The sequence below is a fragment of the Streptopelia decaocto genome (assembly GCF_964273445.1).
Source record: "Streptopelia decaocto genome assembly, chromosome: 5".
Classification (NCBI taxonomy): Eukaryota; Metazoa; Chordata; class Aves; order Columbiformes; family Columbidae; genus Streptopelia; species Streptopelia decaocto.
Window position 1 is genome coordinate 24,669,105 of NC_138659.1, and position 21,456 is coordinate 24,690,560.

General features: G+C 37.8%; 1 protein-coding gene across 3 annotated transcripts in view; it reads right to left on the reverse strand.

Annotated features, from left to right (window-relative positions):
• Window positions 1-6,870: 6,870 nt before the first annotated feature.
• The window catches only part of BTBD8 (BTB domain containing 8), a 39,152-nt gene continuing 24,566 nt past the window's right edge, over window positions 6,871-21,456 (reverse strand). For 2 of the 3 annotated variants that reach the window (XM_082054539.1, XM_082054541.1), the window contains 7 exons: window positions 19,545-19,606; window positions 17,768-18,404; window positions 17,333-17,420; window positions 17,053-17,097; window positions 16,579-16,718; window positions 13,140-15,482; window positions 6,871-11,794 (listed from right to left, as the gene is read on the reverse strand). In XM_082054539.1, coding sequence (XP_081910665.1) covers window positions 11,325-11,794; window positions 13,140-15,482; window positions 16,579-16,718; window positions 17,053-17,097; window positions 17,333-17,420; window positions 17,768-18,404; window positions 19,545-19,606 — 3,785 coding nt within the window. In that variant the 3' untranslated portion in view covers window positions 6,871-11,324. The remainder of the gene's footprint in view (window positions 11,795-13,139; window positions 15,483-16,578; window positions 16,719-17,052; window positions 17,098-17,332; window positions 17,421-17,767; window positions 18,405-19,544; window positions 19,607-21,456) is intronic. The other variant, XM_082054540.1, reaches the window with a different exon arrangement.

Genomic DNA, 21,456 nt, shown 5'->3' on the forward strand with positions numbered 1-21,456 from the left:
TGCAGTGAAATCTCAGCTGCCACCTTCTGAAAAGCTTGGAAAGATGACAAATACTACCTGCCAATTTAAAAGGTGAAATGTTTAAGGCATGTTAAACCATTAAAGAGCTGATTAAAAACAGGGCACTACCCAGTTCTCCAAAATGTATACTGGTGCCCACTACCACTGAACTAATTCAAGATGGCAATTAAACATCTAAAGGGCTTTAAACAATCTGCATCTAAGAGGGCTTCCTCTGTAAGGCCTAACAGGGACAACAGCATAATGATTAAATTACTTCAGAAGAACATTTCTGAAAGCATTTAAACCCACTAAGGAACATTTGCTCTACTTTCAAAGGACGCGTTTGTCACGGTGGGCCTTTTACGCTCAGATCCTTTTGAGCAGCCCGCCCTGGGCCACCTGAGCACCAGCTCCTTGTCATGTACGTTTGCACTTCCTCCTCAGAAAACACTCCTGGATCCCCAGCTCGGCAGGCGTTTATCTTCCCCTGCGGCTCCTGCGGGGCGGCGGGGACTCCGCGGAGCTGCGCCGGGCCGGGCCTCCCCGCGGCGCCCCCCGGGGCGCAGGGTTGGGAGCTGTGTGCACGGAGCGGGCGCCAGCGCGTTCGGCGCAGGAGCCGCGCTCGGACTTCCGCTCGTCCCAAACGCCTGTTGCGGCGCTCCAATGCAGTCCGGGCGGGAGCCGGCAACGGGCGCTGCTCGCGGCGCGCTTCCCGCCCTCGGGCAGAGCCCCAGGGCCTGGGGCCGCCTCGGGGGCCTCCCGGCTGGGCACGGCGCCCTCCGGCACCCCGTGGAGCATGGAGCAGGTCGGTCCTCGGCACGGCCGGTCCCGGGGCCTGTCCCCGACCCCCGTCACCTTCCCGCGGCCGCTCCTCAGCGGGGCCGGGTGGCAGCTGAAGCCAACCTCACCTCACAGGTGTGGCGGACTAAGAGATGGCAGCAAAAGCTCCCAACAACTACATGAAGTGCGCGTTACTTACTGCCGAAAAAGCAGCTCTGGCCTCGGTGTGAAGCGAGGAGCCCACAGCCGGTTGTGTCCCCTCAGCCCACTCGTCCTGCTGAGGGGCGGAGAGGCCGCGGGAGCGGCCCCTCAGAATCTTCCAGAAACCTGGTGTGGGCCTGAGGGGTCGCGGCCCGACCCAGTGCATTGTGTGACACTTTTAGGCTGTGGAAAGGACTGAAAGGACAAGAATGTGGAAGGACACCAGGCAGAACAAGTGGGTGTAATAAACAGTGATGGTAATAAGTCTGCTTTTGCATAGGAAAAAAACCCCGAGGGAGTGTTCTTAAAGGACAGCTAATTCTGCAGCTGTTTCTGGGGAAGAATATTCCAAATTATTTTCTATGATATTCTAAATATAGATGTTAGTACAAAAATATGAAAGCAAGAAAGAGCACCACTTTCAGTAAAAGAGAAATAGTATGTTGGAGCTTTTTTTTTAATCGCATAAGAGGAAACAGTACTTCTTTTACGTAGTAAAGAAGAGCTGGAGTATGGAGCCATTACAAGTACGGAGGAAGAGCACTGATTTTCCAGCTCTCTTCTTCCCCCACTGTGTGAATCCAGACTTATGTCTATCTACTGAAACAGATATTTTAACTGAAAATCTGAGATTGTAGTAAAAGCTTTTCCTTTTTAAACTCTTTTTAGAGCATTTTAAAATAGTGACCTAATGTACATATTAAAAATCATACATTTAAATAGCAAATTGTCTGTCTTGCTTAGAAATAATTCGATGCCTTAGTGACTTAAATATGACTCTAATTTTTGTTTCAGACAAGTATGAAGTGGATTCACATCTGATTTCCTGCTTCTGCTGGTCAAGTGCACCTGAGTTACAGTTACCTCTCACTGCAAGGGTATGGAAACGTTGTGCTACTTTTAATCCTAAGTCAAATATTTCTAATACTGAATTTTAAAATTTCTGTGGAGCAGAAATATGAAAGTCAGCGAATTAAAGGAAAATAATGGACGTATGAAATATCCTGACTGTCGTGTGCTGATGAGCAGTGACAGGACCAACAAGCTGTGAAGCTGTTTCCTGTAACACAGTGGAGCCGCATGCTCTGGCTGCATACACAAATCAGGGAGTTAAGAACATCGGAAATTATTTTAAAATACAATTGCAAAATAATAAGGCAGTTTTATGACGAGGATTGGTGATTCCGCTGACATTGCTGACATTGTTTGAATTCATGCATGCTATGAATTAATTTATGTTTTACTAGAGAAATCCCAGCAGTAAAGCCTAGGAACTGCTTTGTTGTAGTGGTTGTGCTTGATTTATAACACCGGAGTGTATCGGAATTCATATTTTGGAATATGTCTAACATGTACATGCATTAATTGAATTACAACAACTCAGATGAAGAAAAAATAATAGGAGGGAATAGAATGGAATAAAAAGGTGATTCACAATGTAAATATCTTTAACAGGTGAGTAGATTTTTGTTTCCTTCAGTGTAAAACTGTTAGGAATGTATGATACATAAATGAAAGGATAAATTATTAAAATTTACAGAGAACTTTAGACACTGGATTTAGGCATCTGAGATACCAGCAGTTGCCTTTTTCCTCTATGGCCATTTATCGTACATGGAAGTTAAACACCATCCCCCAACTCAAAATACCCACTGGAGAGGCATCGAAGTACAATGGTGGATAAGTGCAGGATGATGAGAAAAAACAAAATCTTAACAGAAACTGTTTCCTGTCAATATTTTGACTCTAGTTGTTGTATTTTAACTTGTGTAAATTCTATGTATCTTAATTTCAGTTGGCAAAAAGTTATACTGGAAACGTAACCAAATATATTTCTGCCTGTCATTAAATTTGACAACAGTTCACATCTGAAAGAAAGATAAGGCTCTTTCTGAGTTAGCAAGTTCTGAGGAGAACAGCCCCTGCTGCCTCCTGTGTAAGAGCCACCCTGCCCTATTGTCCCTCTGCTCCAAGCCTTACGCAGTGGGACATGCCGAGCTCCTGGGCCAGGAGCCACATAAGGGACAATTCTGGTACCACTTTGTTTCGCAGTGCCATTTGAGTCTGAATCTCACTACGTGAACTGGCTTTCTCTTTTTATGAGCCTAATGTGAGAAGACTAATTAAATGGAGTTTGGACTTGGAGAAAATGTTTTTTTTTTCTGGATTGTATATTCTTCAGAGGATTCTTCTCACCAGGAGTTTCCCTTCTAAAAAGCCACTGAGGGATCCTGTGCTACCTGATAAGATGAGCTAAATTTGTTTTACTGCTTACCATGATCTCTGCTGTAACAGTTTCTGACATTTTGCTAGTTTTAGCTTTAAACCTCAAAAGCATTCCTTTACCACATACCTACATGGTACATTTCACATACAGGTGAAGCTGCAAGAGAGGAAAAAGAACAGGTCTGTGTCTGGCAGTATATGAAATAACTCCTGGGAGCAGAGCAGAGGACCCCATTTAGGCAGGAATAGAAGGATCTTGGGATTAGAACTCTCATATGATTAAGATAATGGCTTAAGCATTCGGATGAATGACTAATTTATGACAAGGCAACATCTTTCATCAAATTATTGTTTCTCTGCATTCTCCTGGGCCATATTCTGTATGTTCTAAGTCAGCACATTTTTTTAATGCTTGTAGGGCACTTGCACAAATCCTCATCTCCCTCTAGAGATTTCTATATGAGAACTGATCATTCATCTTCATACACATCACCTGTCTTGTTCTCTGTTGGCATGATGGAAGAAAAAGTATTTTTTTCATATTAGAAAAGAAAAGGGAGGAGTGAAGGTGCACTAAACAGAAGAGGAAAGGAACACTTTTTTTCAATGTATAGAGCACAAATGAAAATAGATGGCAGCAGTCCACAAGTTCAATGAAGTACAATGACTCGGCATTAAAGTTACACATAGGATTTATTGTTTTCTGGCATACAGAAATCAACTAAAAATCTTCAATATGTAGCATGAGGAAGAAAGCTTGTGGGACTATGCAACCATACAGCGATTCTGGAAACAGAAGACTGTGTTCACAAGGAGTCATTTGGAAATATGGTTACTTAGGCCCCAGATAATTACCTAGGTTTGAAAAGCAAGCGGGTAGAAAACATGCAAGCATTCAGTTTGAGAGCTTAACACCCCCCTCGCCCTCCCAAAGACTAAGTGATCAAAGTATTTTACGACCATAAAGCCATGGGCTATAGGTAGTGACTCAGACTTTTTTCAAGTGCATCCCATTAGACATACATAGGGTTAATCCTGATAGCTAGAATTGATAATCCAGAAAATCGGGATTGAAGTTTCCTTCTCTACCACGAAGATACAGGAGAACATTTTGTTACAGGTAGGAGGTTTGACTTATAGGTGGGTCTCATGGTCATGGACATGAAAATTACCTCATTCTATGAAGGTAACAAAAATTTTTCTCACTAGCTATGAGGAATCTGTCATGTACGTATGGTTTGTCTTATTTATACTGATCTTAAGCACACTGATACAATTCTACTGAGGGGCAGGATGCTATGCCACACTCAAAAGAGGGTTATAAAAAAAAAAGAGAAGAACTAAAATTATTTGATTAAACACAGGTGTAAGAAAATGACAAAGTAAGGATTGCATAATTTAGGATGCTGTAGATCTAAGTCATGTGGTGAGATCAGTCTCAAAACTGGCTTATATAGTTAGAAAGTAAGTTACATGAGCCAACATTTTTTACTTGGATTACCAATCTTTCTGTTCAGACACTTAAAAATATCCTGATTTTTAGGATCTGATACCATTCACTAATTTCAGTGGGAGCTGGGAAAATGTCAGTTGCTTTTAGTTGTGTGCATAAATATAAACCCCGATGGACTACCTGGGTAATTGGGGTCAGTCCCCAAATTTGTACGTGAGCATCTGTTCGGCTTAACCAGAATATGCATTCACTCTAACACAATCCATCATCTTCTGTTAACATAAACTATGCTGACCATTGATGTCCTTTTTAAATATATCTAGTTACTGAGTTATAGTCACCCCCACCCAAACACTGAGGCTTTAGCTACTGAAGATCTGATCACCATTCATTTTACAGTGCAATAGCGACAGCTGTTTTGTTGCATGTAATGCAAAAAATTATATTTCTCAGGACTTTGATTTCTCTAACGGAAGAGTCTTCTGAACTTCAGCAATAAATCGGGAGAGCTGGAAGTGACTTAATGGCATTCCATTATTAATTATTTCATACTTAAATTGTGTACAGATGGTTCATCAGGATTAGAAACTCATTAAGTCGAGTACCATATAAAAACACAAGTATGCACAGTGCCTGCCCCCAGTGCCAGTTCCATTACCCTTTCTGAAAGGTGAATATTAACCTGAAAGCCAGTCCACAAATGTTTAAATGGATTTACTCCTACGTTTGCACAACTGTGGCCTAATTGACTATACATTATAGATTGCAAAGCAAAGTATACAAGGAAGGTCAAATGCAAGAAATAAACAGGTGTGTGTGCATGTACATGCTGTATAGCTTCTTCAGTTATTAGTTACCAAAGGTAAAAAAAAAAAATCAAACCCAGTATTTTTCCCTACTTGATATCCACTTCTTATATGTGTCACTTTGCTACAGGTTTAGTTTCCTTAAACATATGTAGTAGCTGTCAATAGGAAGCTTGGTTTTAGATTAGCTAAATAATAGATTTGAGCTATAATTTTTCCAAAATTGAACACATTGAAGCTTATTTTTCAAAAATAGCCTATATCTGTGTTCAACAGAGAGAGCTGAAAAACAGTATGGATTTTCTGCCAGAGATGAAAGCTTCTAATTATATTGGATTTCAAATCTAAAAGCCCATTTCCATGGAGTCATCTGTTGTAAAAAAGCTGCTACTTCTCGTGCTGTCTTTTGTCCTCAGTTCCTGTGTAGTCCTGGCAAGAATGCCATCTATCAATGTACAAATGTTAAATCACCCCCGTCATGAAATATTAACACAACGCATACAATTATGACTCCTAAATTGAAGTCTTTCTAGCTGCAATTTGTCACATCTACAATTGTACAATGTCATTAGTAGAGTAAAACTAGAGAACTATGAAATAGATATATTGGAAAAATAGCATTTCTAGTACATGCATTTCATATAAGTAAGCCCTGAACCTGCTTCAGCTGAGGTCAGCTGGAGTTTTTCCTTTGACATTAGTGGAAGCAAAATAGTGACTTCTTAAATGTCCTGTTTCTGAGCAACAGATGAACAACATAAAAGCAGGTCTTAATTCCTTCATGCAAAGGTTTAGATTTTCTGGAGCAAAGTAGAATGAGCATGCTACTAATTATTTTCCAGATGGCAATAATATGTATTCTACGTTTTGACATAGTCTTCTACAATCTGTACCTAGATCAGGTGCATTAATTGTTTTTTGTACACATTCCCTGAAAGAAACTGAGACAGCCAGTGCTAGGGGAGCACATCCCACGGACAGTCTTGTGTGAGAAACATAAGGAGTTTTCTTGCCCACTAGTTTCTCCAAAATAATAATGAAATTTGCAAACTCAGAAATTCAGTGTAATTTTGAAATATTTTAAAACCTTAAAAAGTGTGGAATAAGATTATTAAACCTGTACAGTTCAGTCACATACCATCCAGAACTTAAAATATTGCAAGCAAGCCATATTTATTGTACTTCGTTACTAATATTTTCCAACAATTCCCAAAGTAGTTTTATTATGATGAGAATATTTTCATCCCAAATAACTATTTCCTGTAAGCGCTGTATTCCTGCTTGCTGACTTTATTACCATTGTACATGCTATGGGCCTTGATAAGGCTCCAGCAACCTGGTCTAACTTTGAAGTTACCTATTTGGAGGTCTTTTCAAGCCTGTGTTTTTCTGTAATTCTGTGATTCTATAGCAAGTTTTTCCAAGAGAAAAAAGATAGATATATGGAGTGTCCTTTCTACTACCCCTACCACAAACCGGGATGTTTGTCTTTTCTTATGCTCTTACCTGGTCACTTCTGGTAGCAGCCCAGACTGCCTGCTCATCTCGTTTCATGAATACTTATATCTATCTCCTGATCTTTACTTTAGGTCTCAGTCTCCTCATTTCTTTTCCTATGCTATATAAATATGGTGTAATCTCATGCCTTTAAAAAGCAACCAAAATATATTATTATCTGATGTGCTTTTCTAACTCTTGGCCTTCTCTTAATGGTTAAGCTCAGTTTCCTTCCTGCATTTCTGCCATACTCTACCAAGCTGGTATCTGCCTGCCTTTCATTCTGAGGAAGCCAATACCTCATTTTGATCAAAGTCCCTAAGAACATGTTCTTAACCAGCCTCAAAACTGCTGTTTTATACTCATCAGTCTCGCAGGCCATCTTCATTGAAGCCCAACAGCACATTTTTCCTTACATTTTGTAATCCTCATTTGTCTCCTGTCACCATCTTTGTTTATTTCCTTTGCTTCCCTAATTTAGTTTTTGAGCAGATCGTTTGGAGTGAACGTCCACTTCGCTCAGTTTTCTGTAGGGCTCCAAGTGTTTGGGCCTCCATTTCCTTCTCTTTTCCCTTGGCAATGTCTGACAGTGATTTATTCCACAAATACTATTTTAGCTAGCATCTATTAGTGAAAAAGCTGCAGAGCTGCTTCTCCAGTCTAACAAGACTCATTTTCCAAGCAAAAAAAAGTAATTATGCCTATTGACATCACCTTTTGGAGGTCTGGCCTATTTTAAACTTAATTAATCCATACATGTAACACATGCTTATCTTTCACTTCCATAACATGTCATTCAAGGTAGGTAAAAACATGGTCATTATCTTAAACTCTCATTTCCAAGTCCTCTCATCTAAATTTCACTGATATGTCACTAAGTTTTGTGTTACTACCTGTAGGATAGAGAAATCTTCATCCATCCCCATAATTTCACGTAAGCTGTCAGTATCACCTGTTGACTGCAACGCTGTCGTCTCAGGCTTTGACAGAGCAATTTCACTGCTCTTGCTCATTCAAAATACTACTGCAAAGGTAGATTCTTAAACATTATTTTGACTGTGCCATCCCTTTATCTGGTTTCCTCATTGATGCCCTTTCACTGTTTCATCTGATGTACATACCTTGTCTTTACTTCAGAGGTCATTCAGGACTCGAAATCACTATTCACTTGGAGCCCATGATACTAGCTTTGATTGTATATGAAGTTTTCAAAGAAACCTTTGTGCATTCTCTCGTGTTTTGGAGAAGAGGCCAATACAGTGGCAAAATTACTGTCAGGAGGCACAAGCAGGACTCCTGAGTGACTGATACTACTGAGCAGATAGCCACTTAGGCCTGCTTAAAGCTTGACTATCCTCCTAAATGAGGAGGAACTACTAAACAAGGTCAAACAGGAGCAGAGTTTAGATGGCACACAGGGCTTACAGCTCCCTCGTTGTTCAGCCTCCAAGTCCCATCCTCCGATTTCCCCTTCTCATAACGCATACAGAAGAAAAAAATGACAATATTTAAACTGATGGTGTGCTAAAGCCATTGCTAATGAGCTAGACAAATACTGACACTCTCGTTTTACTTTTCCATCCATGTTTTTTTTTGTCTTTTGTCTTAACTTGGATTATAACCACTCTGTGGGAAGTCTTTGTTTTTGTTCTGTGTTTGTACAATGTCTAGCCGGTGGGATGCTGGTCTGATTAAGCCTCACAGGCACTCTGGTAACGCCAATTAAAAACAATACCGCTTTCTGTTCCTGCTACTTCTACAGAGACTAGTTGGCTGTGGGAAGCTGAATTCTGTGGCTGCATATGTACCAACAGAACAATACACCAAATCCTAATCGCTGGTCTACTGCAAAACTATTAAAGGAATTGCAACAACATCACTGGGGACTTGAAGAGAGAAGCTAATTTAATTTTCACACAACTGGAAGAGTAAATGCAAAGAAAAAAACAATAAAAACCCCCTGTATATGACTGTATTTCATATGAAAAACATGGAACTTTGTGTGCCACTTTTCAGTGTTACTTTTTCAATTCAGTAAGAAACTAAAAATACGGGTAAAGGAAAAAATAGACAAAATGAACCCTTCTTTCACTTTCTGTCACTTTTCCTAATCCTTTGTCTTCTCCTTTCCATCATTTCATTTAGTTTAACATGTGAATGTCCACTATCAGAATATCATCAGGACTTTAAAGTTAATTACCCTGAATTTTAAACAACTTTTCCGTAGTCTTTTACACAGAAATTGAGGAGACACCATTCCTCAGCCTTCTGTAAGAGCTTCTCTAGAGTTTAATCTTTTACTGTGGCTAATACTATAGTTCTTTCATCGATACAAAAGATTATCCAACTAGCAACGAACCTTGTAAACCTAAGAGTGAAAAATAGGTTTTCTTGATGATTTGTACTTCTAAAGGTACTTCTCACTCCCTCAGCATGAAGACTGAGATAAATACAGCATATTACATTTAAAATATTTTGAATTATAATGTCTGTGCTGCTGGAACAGTAAGGGAAAGATTTTTATTATGAGACTGAACATCTTCCTTCCTTGAGTTCAGAGTCCTACTGCTTCACTGACATGAAGGAAGGCTTTCTTTTTCTTTTCTGCCTTGATACTAAAGAATGAGATAAAAGTCATTTATTTTTGGGAAAACAAAACATCACTTTTACTTCTGTATCAGAAATTCTACAGAGTGGCTTTCTAGATAAATTATTTTGTCGTCTCAGAACTCTTTATTATGTCAAGTCTGAAGATAAGTCATAACTTTTTAAAGTCACATGCTGGGGTGACTTCTTATTTCCACAGAACTGAGAGTTTCTGACTATGAACAAAAATAAATGAAGTTTCTAAAGAAAATTAAGGTGCACTGTTGGAATTGTGCAAAAGCTTGCAAAACTGACCATGTTGTTGGTAGTTACAGCCAGCTTAAGTTGTGCACTTATCTTAAATAGTTGTAACGAAAAAAAAATGTTAGTAGCCTTTTACTGCCATGTGGTACTCACTGCTGAAGGCACTTCTGTTAGTGACTATGAGGAGACAGCATAGTTCCTGTTCAGATTTTAAGCTGAGTGAGAGACAAACCCTACTCTTTCCATAATGCAGGTATCTTAGATGGCCTGACCTTTGCAGGGAAAAAGCCCTGCATGTTTCAGGAGGAGTTCTGACTTGGTAAGAGTTACAAATAATTTATTGCTCCCTTCCTTCCCTGTCAAATCAGAAAAGACAATAAACAGTCCTATCCACACCCAAATCAATAGCCCAAAGCAGCAGAATGAGCAGTACTGAGAAACAGATCCTATTTCACTCTTGGAAGAATGGTTGACATTTTGTTTCAATATAAAGACACACCAGAGGTATTAATGAAGATCCAAGAATCCCATTATCCTTCGCCAAAATGTGGCATCTATGAGAGCAAACAAAACCAAATTCCTGAGGATCTTGTTATGCTCCAGACAGCGCCAGAGGGGTGCAAGTGTAGTGAATTGAAGCCTGGAGGTAATTCTCATCAACGGTAGATGTCTGATGTAGCACTGACCACAACTTCAGCCTGAGATGTACTTTGGGAGATATCAGACATACTGGGTTTTGTAGTACGGGAGCAGCATTCTACCAACTCCTCTGAATTCATGCACTATGCCATTAAAAATATTTACTTAAATATGTGCATTTCCCAGAAAGAAACAGTGCATTTCCTATAGCACAGACCTTCTGAAGTCTTATATTTAAAGGAAAGACAATTTAAAAAATTTATTGGAAACTTCTAAACAAAACAAAAAATACAAAAATCAAATCTGGAAGAAACAAGCTGCTCATGTTAATAAGGCCTAAGGCAGATTCATATTGAAACATTTTTTTTTGAACATTATGTTTCTATCATTTAAAGCAGTGTTGGCACACGTCACCTTTCAACACAACCATTCTGAATCTTTATTGTTGTAAAACGAAGTCACCATATAGAGAGAGGAGAAAAAAGGAGGGTAATAGCTCTACTACTTGTGCAGTCATCTTTAAATTCTTGCTTAATGAGAATATTAAATGTCAGAAAGGAAGATAAAAGGGAGGGTGGAAACCAAGATTTTTCTTTCACCTCATCTAATTTTTCTAACAATTCTAGAAAATACATGCTCAAAGTTCATTTTTAGAAAAGACATACATTTAAGTCTCGAAAAATTATTGTACTTATGATTAAATCTAGATTATAAATTAACATATTTACCTCATTATATCAGAAAGATTGCCTCAGTATCAAGAATTGCTCGTTCTTGACTGATGCAGTATTTCATTATTGTATGGAAACAACTCATCAAAAATAGATTTGGGGGCCAGGTTGGAGTTCAGTTGCAAACAGTTGATCACCTTAATGATGAGTTTCCAGTTCAAGAATTGTCCATTCCCCCTGGGGGGATGAACAGTCTTCAGATGAAAAGCTTGCCACTGTAATGCTTGCTGAAGAATCATCAAGCGGAGACATGAGTTCAGTCCACCTGCTGAATGTGTCAACTTGTGATGTACCCTGAGGATTTGAACCATCTCGTGCCAGAAACAGTGTCTGATTGATAAGACATTGTGCTAAGTTAAGGTCTTCAGGAACAGAGTTTTTGAAACCTATGTTTGAGTCTTGCTCAGATAACAATTGCCTGAGAAGAGTCCAGTCCTGTTCTGCAAACTGCTGATCTTCAAAATCCACATCTAGAACTGCTGTTTCTGAATCCATCCTCTGCTCAATTGCTTCTCCAACATCCATCTCATATATTGGAGAAAGGGTTTTTGAAGGCCGATGCTCATACATGCAGGTTTGTGCCATTGTGTCATAATCATCTATGTCTCCTGAAATAATTCACAATACTGTACAATGTAAAAATTGCAGATGATCCTCCCCTCAGGGCTGTGTAGAGCAACATTTAACTAATTCAGGAATGACAATCCAACCAGGTTAAAAAAGGGGGGATGGAGGGTTATACAAAAGTGACAAATTTTGAGTCATTTATTTCCTATGTAAAAAACAAAGTATGATTTATAAATTAAGTTAAAGCAGCAATCACCACTGGTAATTAACAATAACCTCCATAATTAAGTTTCTGATACAGAAAATGACAATGTAAATATACACTGAATGCACATAAAATTTCTCATTTACTACACAAATTAAATTTAGACCAGGAGGTGCATGGAGGGAATTAATAGAGAATGATTACTGAATGGTGACTTAAGCTATGTCAGCTCAGAAGAGAATCAAAACCAAAATGGTTTATTAACAAGCTTATTTCTACACTGCACATGCAGCTGCAGGCAAGGGCAAGCAAACTTAAAAAAAAACAAACAGTACAACTTTAAATGTCTTCTTGTTCTGTGGTCTGGCTGAACATAGATCATCATCAGCGTTTCATTACTCTTGAATACACAATAGTTGTAATCAACACTATTGTATATTTTTGATGGTATAAATAGACTGAATTATTGGTATAAAGAAGACAGAACACAAAACTAGACAAGTTTGCATCTAGCAATGTGAAACAAGTTAGATCTTTTCTGTATATAAGCATTAGTTCTAAGTATAATCTCTCTTTTAGGAAATAAGCTTTTACTGGTAAAATTTAGAATTTTAGACATCTCATAAGCTCTAAATTGGAGTTCAAACCTGCTCCCGCTGATGTATATGGCAAATATTCAGTTATATTCAGTGGGAGAAGGATACAAATTTGTGTATAATATATAAATAGATAAATTACAACAATAATGCATATAGCTGCTCAGGTAAACAGTTCAGTGAGCTTTAGTTAAGGTTATTACTGTAGTTATTGCACATCCCATTCAGACATACTATATGTCGTCAAGCAGACAAAACAAATACTAAGATTCCATCAAAGGCTGATGCTGTCAATGTTAGATTGGATCAAAAATAACAAGTACAGACAACTGCATCCAATCTTTCTTTTAGCATTACGTAAAATGTCTTTTCTTGTAGTCAAGTTTCTCATTGAACAGCAGGGTATTGACGGATATTTCAAACAGACAAGCCTTCTCTACCCAAGTGAAATACTTAAAAAAATTTAAATTTTATATAGTTTCAGCCAAAATTACTTCAGTTCAGGATTCAATCCCAGACAAATTGCCAAAGCTTTCCCTGTTAATTTGTTTTGAATGACTGAATGTTTCTATTTCTGTACATTACCTGGAAGTATATCAGTATTAGCGCATTCAGTAGTTGCTGGTTGACTGTCTCTCACTTGACCTTCTTGAGTCAGGGTCTGATTCTTACTGGCTTCTACAGATTTTGCAGAGCTGCTCTTTTGCACATCAGAATTAGCCTCTCTCTGATGAAGATCCAAATGACATGGTCTTTCTTGAGATCTTGCATCATTGTCTGAGTATTTATTGCACTGGTGGAATTCAGCAGCCACCTCATTCTTCATAGTTACTTTTTGTTTTTCTCCTGGAGACAGACTAGCTGCTGAGTGTACTTTGTCTGGGCAGTTTTGTTCAGTCACTGAAGCACCTTGATTCTCCTTCCCTGCGATTTCCGTGCCATGAAGATGTAGGAGAGAACTTTCATTTTTATCTGATCTATTGTCTCTATCCTTATGCTGTTTGCAGTCCAGGAATCCATCTTCAATTTCCAGTGAATATCTTGAATAAAAGGTCTTTCCATGGTGCTCTTGAGAAACACTGTCAAATACTTCTGAAGGAGTAAGAGAATCTATGGAATGCTGACGTGAAGTATGAGTTTCCACTCTATCATCAGATCCCAATTCTTCACATTCATCTACTGAAAGTAAAACAGACCGTTTGAAATTTTTAGTTTTGGAAAACTCTTGACTTGCAGTATCATTTTCTGTTGCGTCTTCAAAAGCTAAATTATCAATTCCTTGGAACTGTTGAGGAGGAACATTTGATAGAGGGAAGTTTGCGGCAACATTCTCTGCTTCAGATCTGTCATCTTCTGTTTCATCAGCAGAAGATGACACTTGGTCTGCTTCCTGAGTAAACTGTGCGTTACCAAAAGTAGAACTTTTGCTCTCTCTAGTATTGGCCCTTACCCTTTCTTGATGGGACCAAATTTCAGGTCTTTTTCTTGGTATTTCATCATCACTTGTTGAATTAACACGGAAAAGATCAGAACCCTCTTTTTTCATTTTCACTTCTATTCTTAGGCTGCTGTCATAAATTTTTAATTCCTCAGGTGTACTTGTGTCACTGCTGCTTCTTCCAAGAAAATCGTGGCATAACATAGTGCTGCATTTGGAAATCCCCCTTTCATTGGATCCTTCATCATCCTGAGAGCCTCCAGCATCATAATCTTCTGATCTTGGTTTTATATCATCAGAGGATGTGGTTGCACTGCCAGTATCTGATTCAGGACTCTCTTTTGGATCTAGTGCACCAGTACTCCAGTGGTCCACAAAGGGAATTTCTGCATTTTCATGGTTTTCTGGTGTTTCTGTAGGATCTATAGGCTCTGTGTAACTAGGTGAATATTTTTCTGTTATTTGTTCTGTGGAACATTCTGAAACATCATCTAAATCTGCTATAACTGATTTGTATTCAGTCAGGGCTGATGTATCACACAGCTCATCAGCTGTAAGAAATCCCTCTGGATGAATCTGAGGAGGTGATGTCTCCTCCTCTTTGTTGGTTATCATTCTGGAAAAGCTTGGTAAAGCATTTTCACCATAGTTAAGACCTGTTTCAGAATTTATTTTATCACTTTGTTCAGTACAGACTTTTGTTGCTTCTGATTGTTTCACCAGTGCTGTTGAAGCAGAAGCCTTTTGATTGGTTTCCTTGGAAAAGCCTGAGGATCCATCACTGGAAGACTCTGCATGACAGTGAAATTCAGCTGTATTACCAGCTTTCTCTGAATCTCCAGTCTGTTTAATTCCAGTCTCATCTCCACATGTTTGTCTCGCTTCCATTTCATTTTGCAGTGAAACGTGCAGCTTAGAAGTAGTTTCTTCTGTAATTAGAGGAGAAGATTCAGACTGTGTTTTGTATTCCACATTTTCAGAATGGTCTGGTAATTTTTGTTTATTGGGTTGACAGGACACCAACAGTTCATCTTTGCTGCTACTTTCCATCACGGATTTGGAAGACTCACTTTGTTTTGCAGAATGGCATTCATTATTGTCATGAAGCTGACTTGTCGTGTTTTTTTCAAGTTTCTGTCCTGAGCTTCTATGCTCAGAGGTGTACACATTCTTCTGGACAACAGGAGATTCACTCCTTGAATGTTTTTGGGCAGAGGACTGAGACTTTAATACAGATTGCCCAGCTGTTTTTGGTTTGGGGTCTTTATTATTCATAACCTCAGCATGCTTTGACGGAGCCGGAGTTTTAGGTGTTATTTTTGCAGTGGCTTTTGCTACAGGTGTTTGTGACTGCTTAACACTCTTCTTCTTGGCTGAAGGATGTTTTTCTGGGAGTGTTGTCTGAACCAGATGTTGTAACACATTTTTTTCTTCATTATGTTTTGGAGACATTCCTGATTTCAGTGAATTTGGTGATTCCCCCTGAGGTCCTAACAAACAGTAAAAAAAAGTATATTCACCAAATTTATGTTAGTGTTTGTTTATGTTGAGAAGCAGGTTACTCAACTTTTTGTGTAACTAAGGGATTTAAGGCTTGTTAAAGAATTAAGAATTGAGATCTTAAAGAAATACTAGACAAAAATACCATCTTGCATTTACATGCCATGTTTAAAACTGAAGCGCTTTGTACACTATACATAAGGAATTACTTCAACCCATAATTGAAGTAGTCATCACTGAAGTAGAAAGCAGCAGCTGTCTGATAGTGCCCAGAAACATTGCACAGCAGCTTAGCAGAGGAAGTGCTGAGTACTGTATTCAATTTGTGCGTAGAGGAAATGAAAGCAGGCAGAAAATAATTACATTAGTTATAATGTGATTAGAATACCAGAATTAACATCCCTGCTCAGTCAGAAAATTCTGCAACATCTTTAATGACCACAAATTGACAGGACCTGTGTTTTCTGTATCATAATGCTTTTTAAGATACTTGAATATTCTTTCCTCCCCAAGTCCAAATGGGATTAAAATGAGTTTGATCCTTAACACTTTGTGTCTTTATAAAGCACGGTTTTCTCTTGGTGGTCTACAATGTCATTTCCCACTCTTGATATAAATAGCTGTTGAAATCAAGTGTTTGCTTGTGGGGTAGGCCAGTATCAGTAGAGCCTAGCGGGGGTCACCACAGAAGGGAGGCATACGCTAGCAGTTCATAAAGAAGTCTGCAGCCCACTTCTTTGATGCATATTATAAGTGCTTGACCTACAGAATTTCTGTTGAGCTCATTCATGGTTCCAAGTGCAGATGTGCAGGGGATCTGCAAATAAGAGACTCTGCAAAGCAGATTAAACAAGCAGAAGAAAATACCAATTGGCACTGAAGACCATCTTTTAAATATTTTCAGGTTGACACACATTCATTTGCATTTTACAGTTTAGGATTGTCACCAAAAGTGAAATACGGAAAATAAACAGGATTGTTCAGAAGATTTTGCCAAATGCCTGTGCTTGAAAAAAAAGAATAAAAAAAGACAACAAAGTTTTGCATAATAATGGCGGACTGTTTCATTGGTGTATGAGGCTTTACCTTGGTTCTTGGGAGAATTGGTAGGTGTGTTTTGAGCCTTTTGCTGTGCTGCAGAATTGCTACTCACATTCCCTTTTTTCTTTAGAACAGCTTGTGCATTTTGTTCATTAAACCCTTTTCCAGTTGATTTTTTTGTCAGACTGCAAAGAAATTATTATATCCATTATATCCAAGCTTCAGATCTAGCAATGTTGAATTATATATTAACAAGCAATATATGTGTTTTAATATGCACACATATATAACCATCGGAAATGCAACCTAAAAGGTATACTTTTTGAAAGTAAAAACTACATATATATAAGTATATTTATATGCATATATATGCATATTATATATATATATATGCATATATATGCATATTATATATATGCACATATATGTAAGTGACCCACTTCACAATTTTACAGTGCTTCAGCTGTTTTCCTGTCCAGTTTAACCTAAGCTATTCCAGAAACAATAAGTTTACACCACCTTGTGTAGTCATTAACTGTTCCAGTATGCCGAATTCTCAATGACCTATAACAATTTTTAAATGATTAGCATGAAACAATCCAACACAAAAGCCGAACCAATTTTATCTTTACAGCAAAGTTTCCAATAGGTAGCTCAAATGGTTTTGCTAACAACATGCAACAGAGAACCATTCTCAGATTAAAAAGAACATGCTGACTTAACAGTAAAAGTTCACCTGAAACTTTTTTCACAGACACACACATATATATGTAAAGCAGCATATTGATTTGCAACGTACCTGCCTGTTGTGATACTAGCCTCAAGGTCAGTCTTTTTTTTTTTGTTGGCGATTCCATTTGGTGTCTTTACAGTTGACTTTGTTTTCACTATTGTAAAGTAAATTCCACGTTAATTATAGGGGGAAATGCATTGCACAGAAGTATTGAAAAAACTCTAATATCTTAAGGTGAGCTACTGAAAACAGCATAGATGCTAAACTTGTAAAAAACTTTTGCCATTTTATATGGCTATGAATTGATCATAAAATAAAGTCAGTTAACAGAGGAGAAATTTAATATTCTTATCTCAACTTAATATTAATTTACAGGGGAAGAAGGTGATTTTTATCAATCCATACTAGATTTATTTAAAGCTTCCCAGGCTGGTTTTCAGTGTATGACCAGCCTGGGACAAATGAGAAGGGGACTTTAAAAAAAAATAAACAAAATATTACCCGTCTGTTTTTTCCCTTCCTCTACCAATTTATCCTCTTTGGGTTCCTCTGTCTGCTCACTGACAGTCTGGATATCTGGGCTTGAGTTCGCTGACTTGCTGGAAGTTCCTGCCACAGTCGCTACGGAGGGAGATTCCTTCTCTGTGTTTTTTTTCAATGGTTTTGTTTTGATCTGCACGCTTGAGGTTACTGTCAGCACTTTAGGTCTGGCACCTGCAGTTTTTCCTTCATGGTTCTTTAGTCCTTTGGCACTTCCTGAATTTTTCTGTCCACTTGCAGATGATGTCTTTTCTGTATCTTGCTTGGTAAGTGTGCTTTCAGCCTTCACATTTCCATTACTTTCTATTTTTGTCTTTATAACAGCTCTAGCCTTTGGTGAAGCAGCTTTTTCCCCAGGTTTTGAATCCTTAGTAATCTTGGAAACTACTTTTTTGCCATCTTTTCCCTTCACATCCTCATGCTTTGAAGCCGTATTAACAGTGTTTCTGTTGGTGCTTGATGTATGTCCAGATGCTCCTAATCCATCAGATTTCATTTTATCCTGATTAGTGGAAGAATCTCCCCAGCAATCTTTCTTGCCGTGTTCTGTCCAGGAAGTATTCCGTGTCCCAACAAATTCAGGAAGAGATTTGTTTAGCTGGGGAAAAAAAAAAATCAGAAAAAACCCCATAACAGAAGACAGTTATAACACCAAGTTATCCATAATCTTTCATTTCTGAAACACAGCTACTTTTTAAGTAGTACACGAATCTAAAGCAACAAGATTCAGCATATAAATAAATAAATAAATAAATAAATAAAATTTGCTCAGATTGCTGTCTTTCAAAGATGTAAAAGTACCAGAAATAACTAGAGTGCCCAAAAAATCTCATGTGATAGGCCACTCTATATAGAAGATATGGAAACATTTAAGTAGAGTCTCATTTTTGCTTTGGAGAAATTGCTCTGTAAATGTTTATGGTTGGCCTCCATGATCTTGAGGGTCTCTTCCAACCAAAACGATTCTATGATTTATTTATATTATTAGTGTCTGCTGAAGTAAGAAAACTTTTTTTCGTAAGTTACATGAGCATATTTTCCAAAGAGGAATAAAGACTATGAATTATTACAAACGTAAAACCAAAAATTAATTTATAATACATGTGATATTTTTAACCATGACTAACAGCGTACCCACTAGATAAGTGACAACAGTCATTCTCTCTCTCAGGTGAAGATATATACTGAAACATAGAGAATTAAGTGCATGAAATGGAATCTTTGTGATACCATGGTCATTGCAATGTATCCAAGACTGTCAAATAATGTGAAATCCCCACTGTTTTTCTACCAAGTAATGATGTAGATTTGAGTGTGAGTCTCAATGGAACAGTCGTTGAGGGCACTAAAAAGTAATTTTTGAGGGCAGGAGTGTAACGGGCTCGGTGCTGTGGTGGGTTGTGATAACAGCAGAGATTCATTAGCTCAGTAGCAAACCATGTGCTCTGGGAAACAGATCAGTTTCATTACGTAGCAACAGGGGAATGTGAGATCCTGAACACAAATTCCTGTCTTTTATTTGAGCTTATCTGTTTGAAAGTGTAGCCGACCATAGGCAGAGTCCCAAGACGTTACTGATTCTATAGAAATAACAGTTCACCAAAAAAACCCCCAGATTTTTAAAAAGCAAGTTCCATTAAATAATATGACAAATTAATACTGAATTTAAAACACACGATGAATATAGTTTTCTTTGCAAGCTTCTGAGTATTTTTAATGTTTGGAGATAAATGTTTACCTGAGAACTAGTGAATATAGGTTTTTTGCCAAGTCTTCGGTCATCACCCTTGTCAAATGCAGCTGTAAAAGGAACGAGCAGTTTCTTAACTATTTAGCAGGAAAGAAGGGAGACAGAAAACAATGCAGCCTACTCAACTGACATAATCTGAAATCCAAAAGCAGTTCTTTGGCTACTGTAATTTTTTTAGGAAGGCTAATTTTGGTGAAATGGCAAATGTTAAGTGGAAATACATGGGTTTATGTTCAGAACAAAAAATGTGGTATCTGTAGGGAGGTCGCATGGCCATAAGCAAACTGTTTAACTCTTCTGTTTCCCCATTTCCACAGTAAGACACATTTTTGTTTATCCAAACTTAGCTCACTTAAAGGTTTCAGTGCACTGAGACCTTTGAAAGTGTACACAACTTACAAAAAGAGAGACCTTCAGATTTAGAGTACTAATGATTGTTAAGTGATGTATTGTAATTCATAGAATACTTATTTATATTATTTAAATAAGAGATTAATTACTTTAAATTGTGTCAGTTTTCAAAAGTGGTGAAGCCAAAACATCTAAATGTACACAGGAAGATCATAGTGCCTCTTTAGATAGCATGTAGCATAATGTCATGAGAATTATCCCTGTGATTGTCATGTGGAATTTTCAGGCAGTGAATGCCCTTTTTTTTTTGACTGGTCTACCCTGGGAGGGAAGCATTTTTCAATAAAGCCTTTAAATCAATTGCGCTTGTAGAATACAAAAAGGATATTTATAGACACTGTACAGATCCAGAATCAATAAGGTTTCGTTTTTGTTTGTGTTAATGTTTCAGCAGAAAAAAGGTTTTGCAAAAAATGTACTGAAAAAACTAAGCATTCAGCACCTCATGTTCTGACATATTATTTATACATACAAAACATGTATCTGTGTATAACACAAACAAAAATTCCGAATTCTTACCGAAGATACTAAAAATAGTTTTTATATAGGTCTGTAAAAAAAATCACACAAAAGGTATGCTGAAAATGGCACCCCAAGGATCTAATCCTTTTTCTAGCAATGACTCTGCACATTAATACCTACCAATATATTAAGACAAAATCCATATAAACTTGTGCCTAAGAAAACACAAGACATGTTGTGAATGCAAAACCCCACAATATCATCTGTCTCCTTTTGGCATTTTTCCTCCTCTGTTATAGCCTTCAAATTCTATATAGGTTAAATCTCTAGAAGATAAACCACCACTAGAAATCTTTAAGACGATAGTTGATTTAAGTTATCCTAGACATATTTAATCTGAAGATTAAAATTTGTCTACCAGTATTGTCTGATTGCTTTAGCTATAATTAAAAACAGATAATTGATGCAAACATTTCAGCCTATCTGCTTACATACACAATGTATGCTAGCTCTGAGTTGTAATTGAATCTAAAAGAAAACAAAACAAGTTCTGGCAAGATGGAGTTTGGACAACTAAGGCACACCTCGGCCTTACATATTTTTTTTGTATTGAAAGCACTAGTGCAAAGCAGCCTAGACATTATTTACAATAAGGACATGATCATCCTAAAAATAAAACTCCCCAAAACAAATAACCCCACCACCCTTCTTTCTAAAGCCAGCTCCTCAGCTTCTAAAAGATCTTATAATCCAGAAAGAAATCATAAACCTGTTTTATATAGTAGCAGTCACATATTATTTGACTACATCCCTAAATCATGGTTAGACTGTCACTGCATCTTTCTCTCAGCATGTAATTGTAGAATAAAATTTTCATGTATCTATAGGTGTAAACAGTTTTAATAACTGTCATATCGTAACTAGTCTTTAATAAAAAGGGCACTGAAATGTTTATTTCTCCTTTGAATCAAAAGTGATTTGGTTTTAGAGAAGCCTTCCACAAATTCTTTTCTAACACTGTACTGTC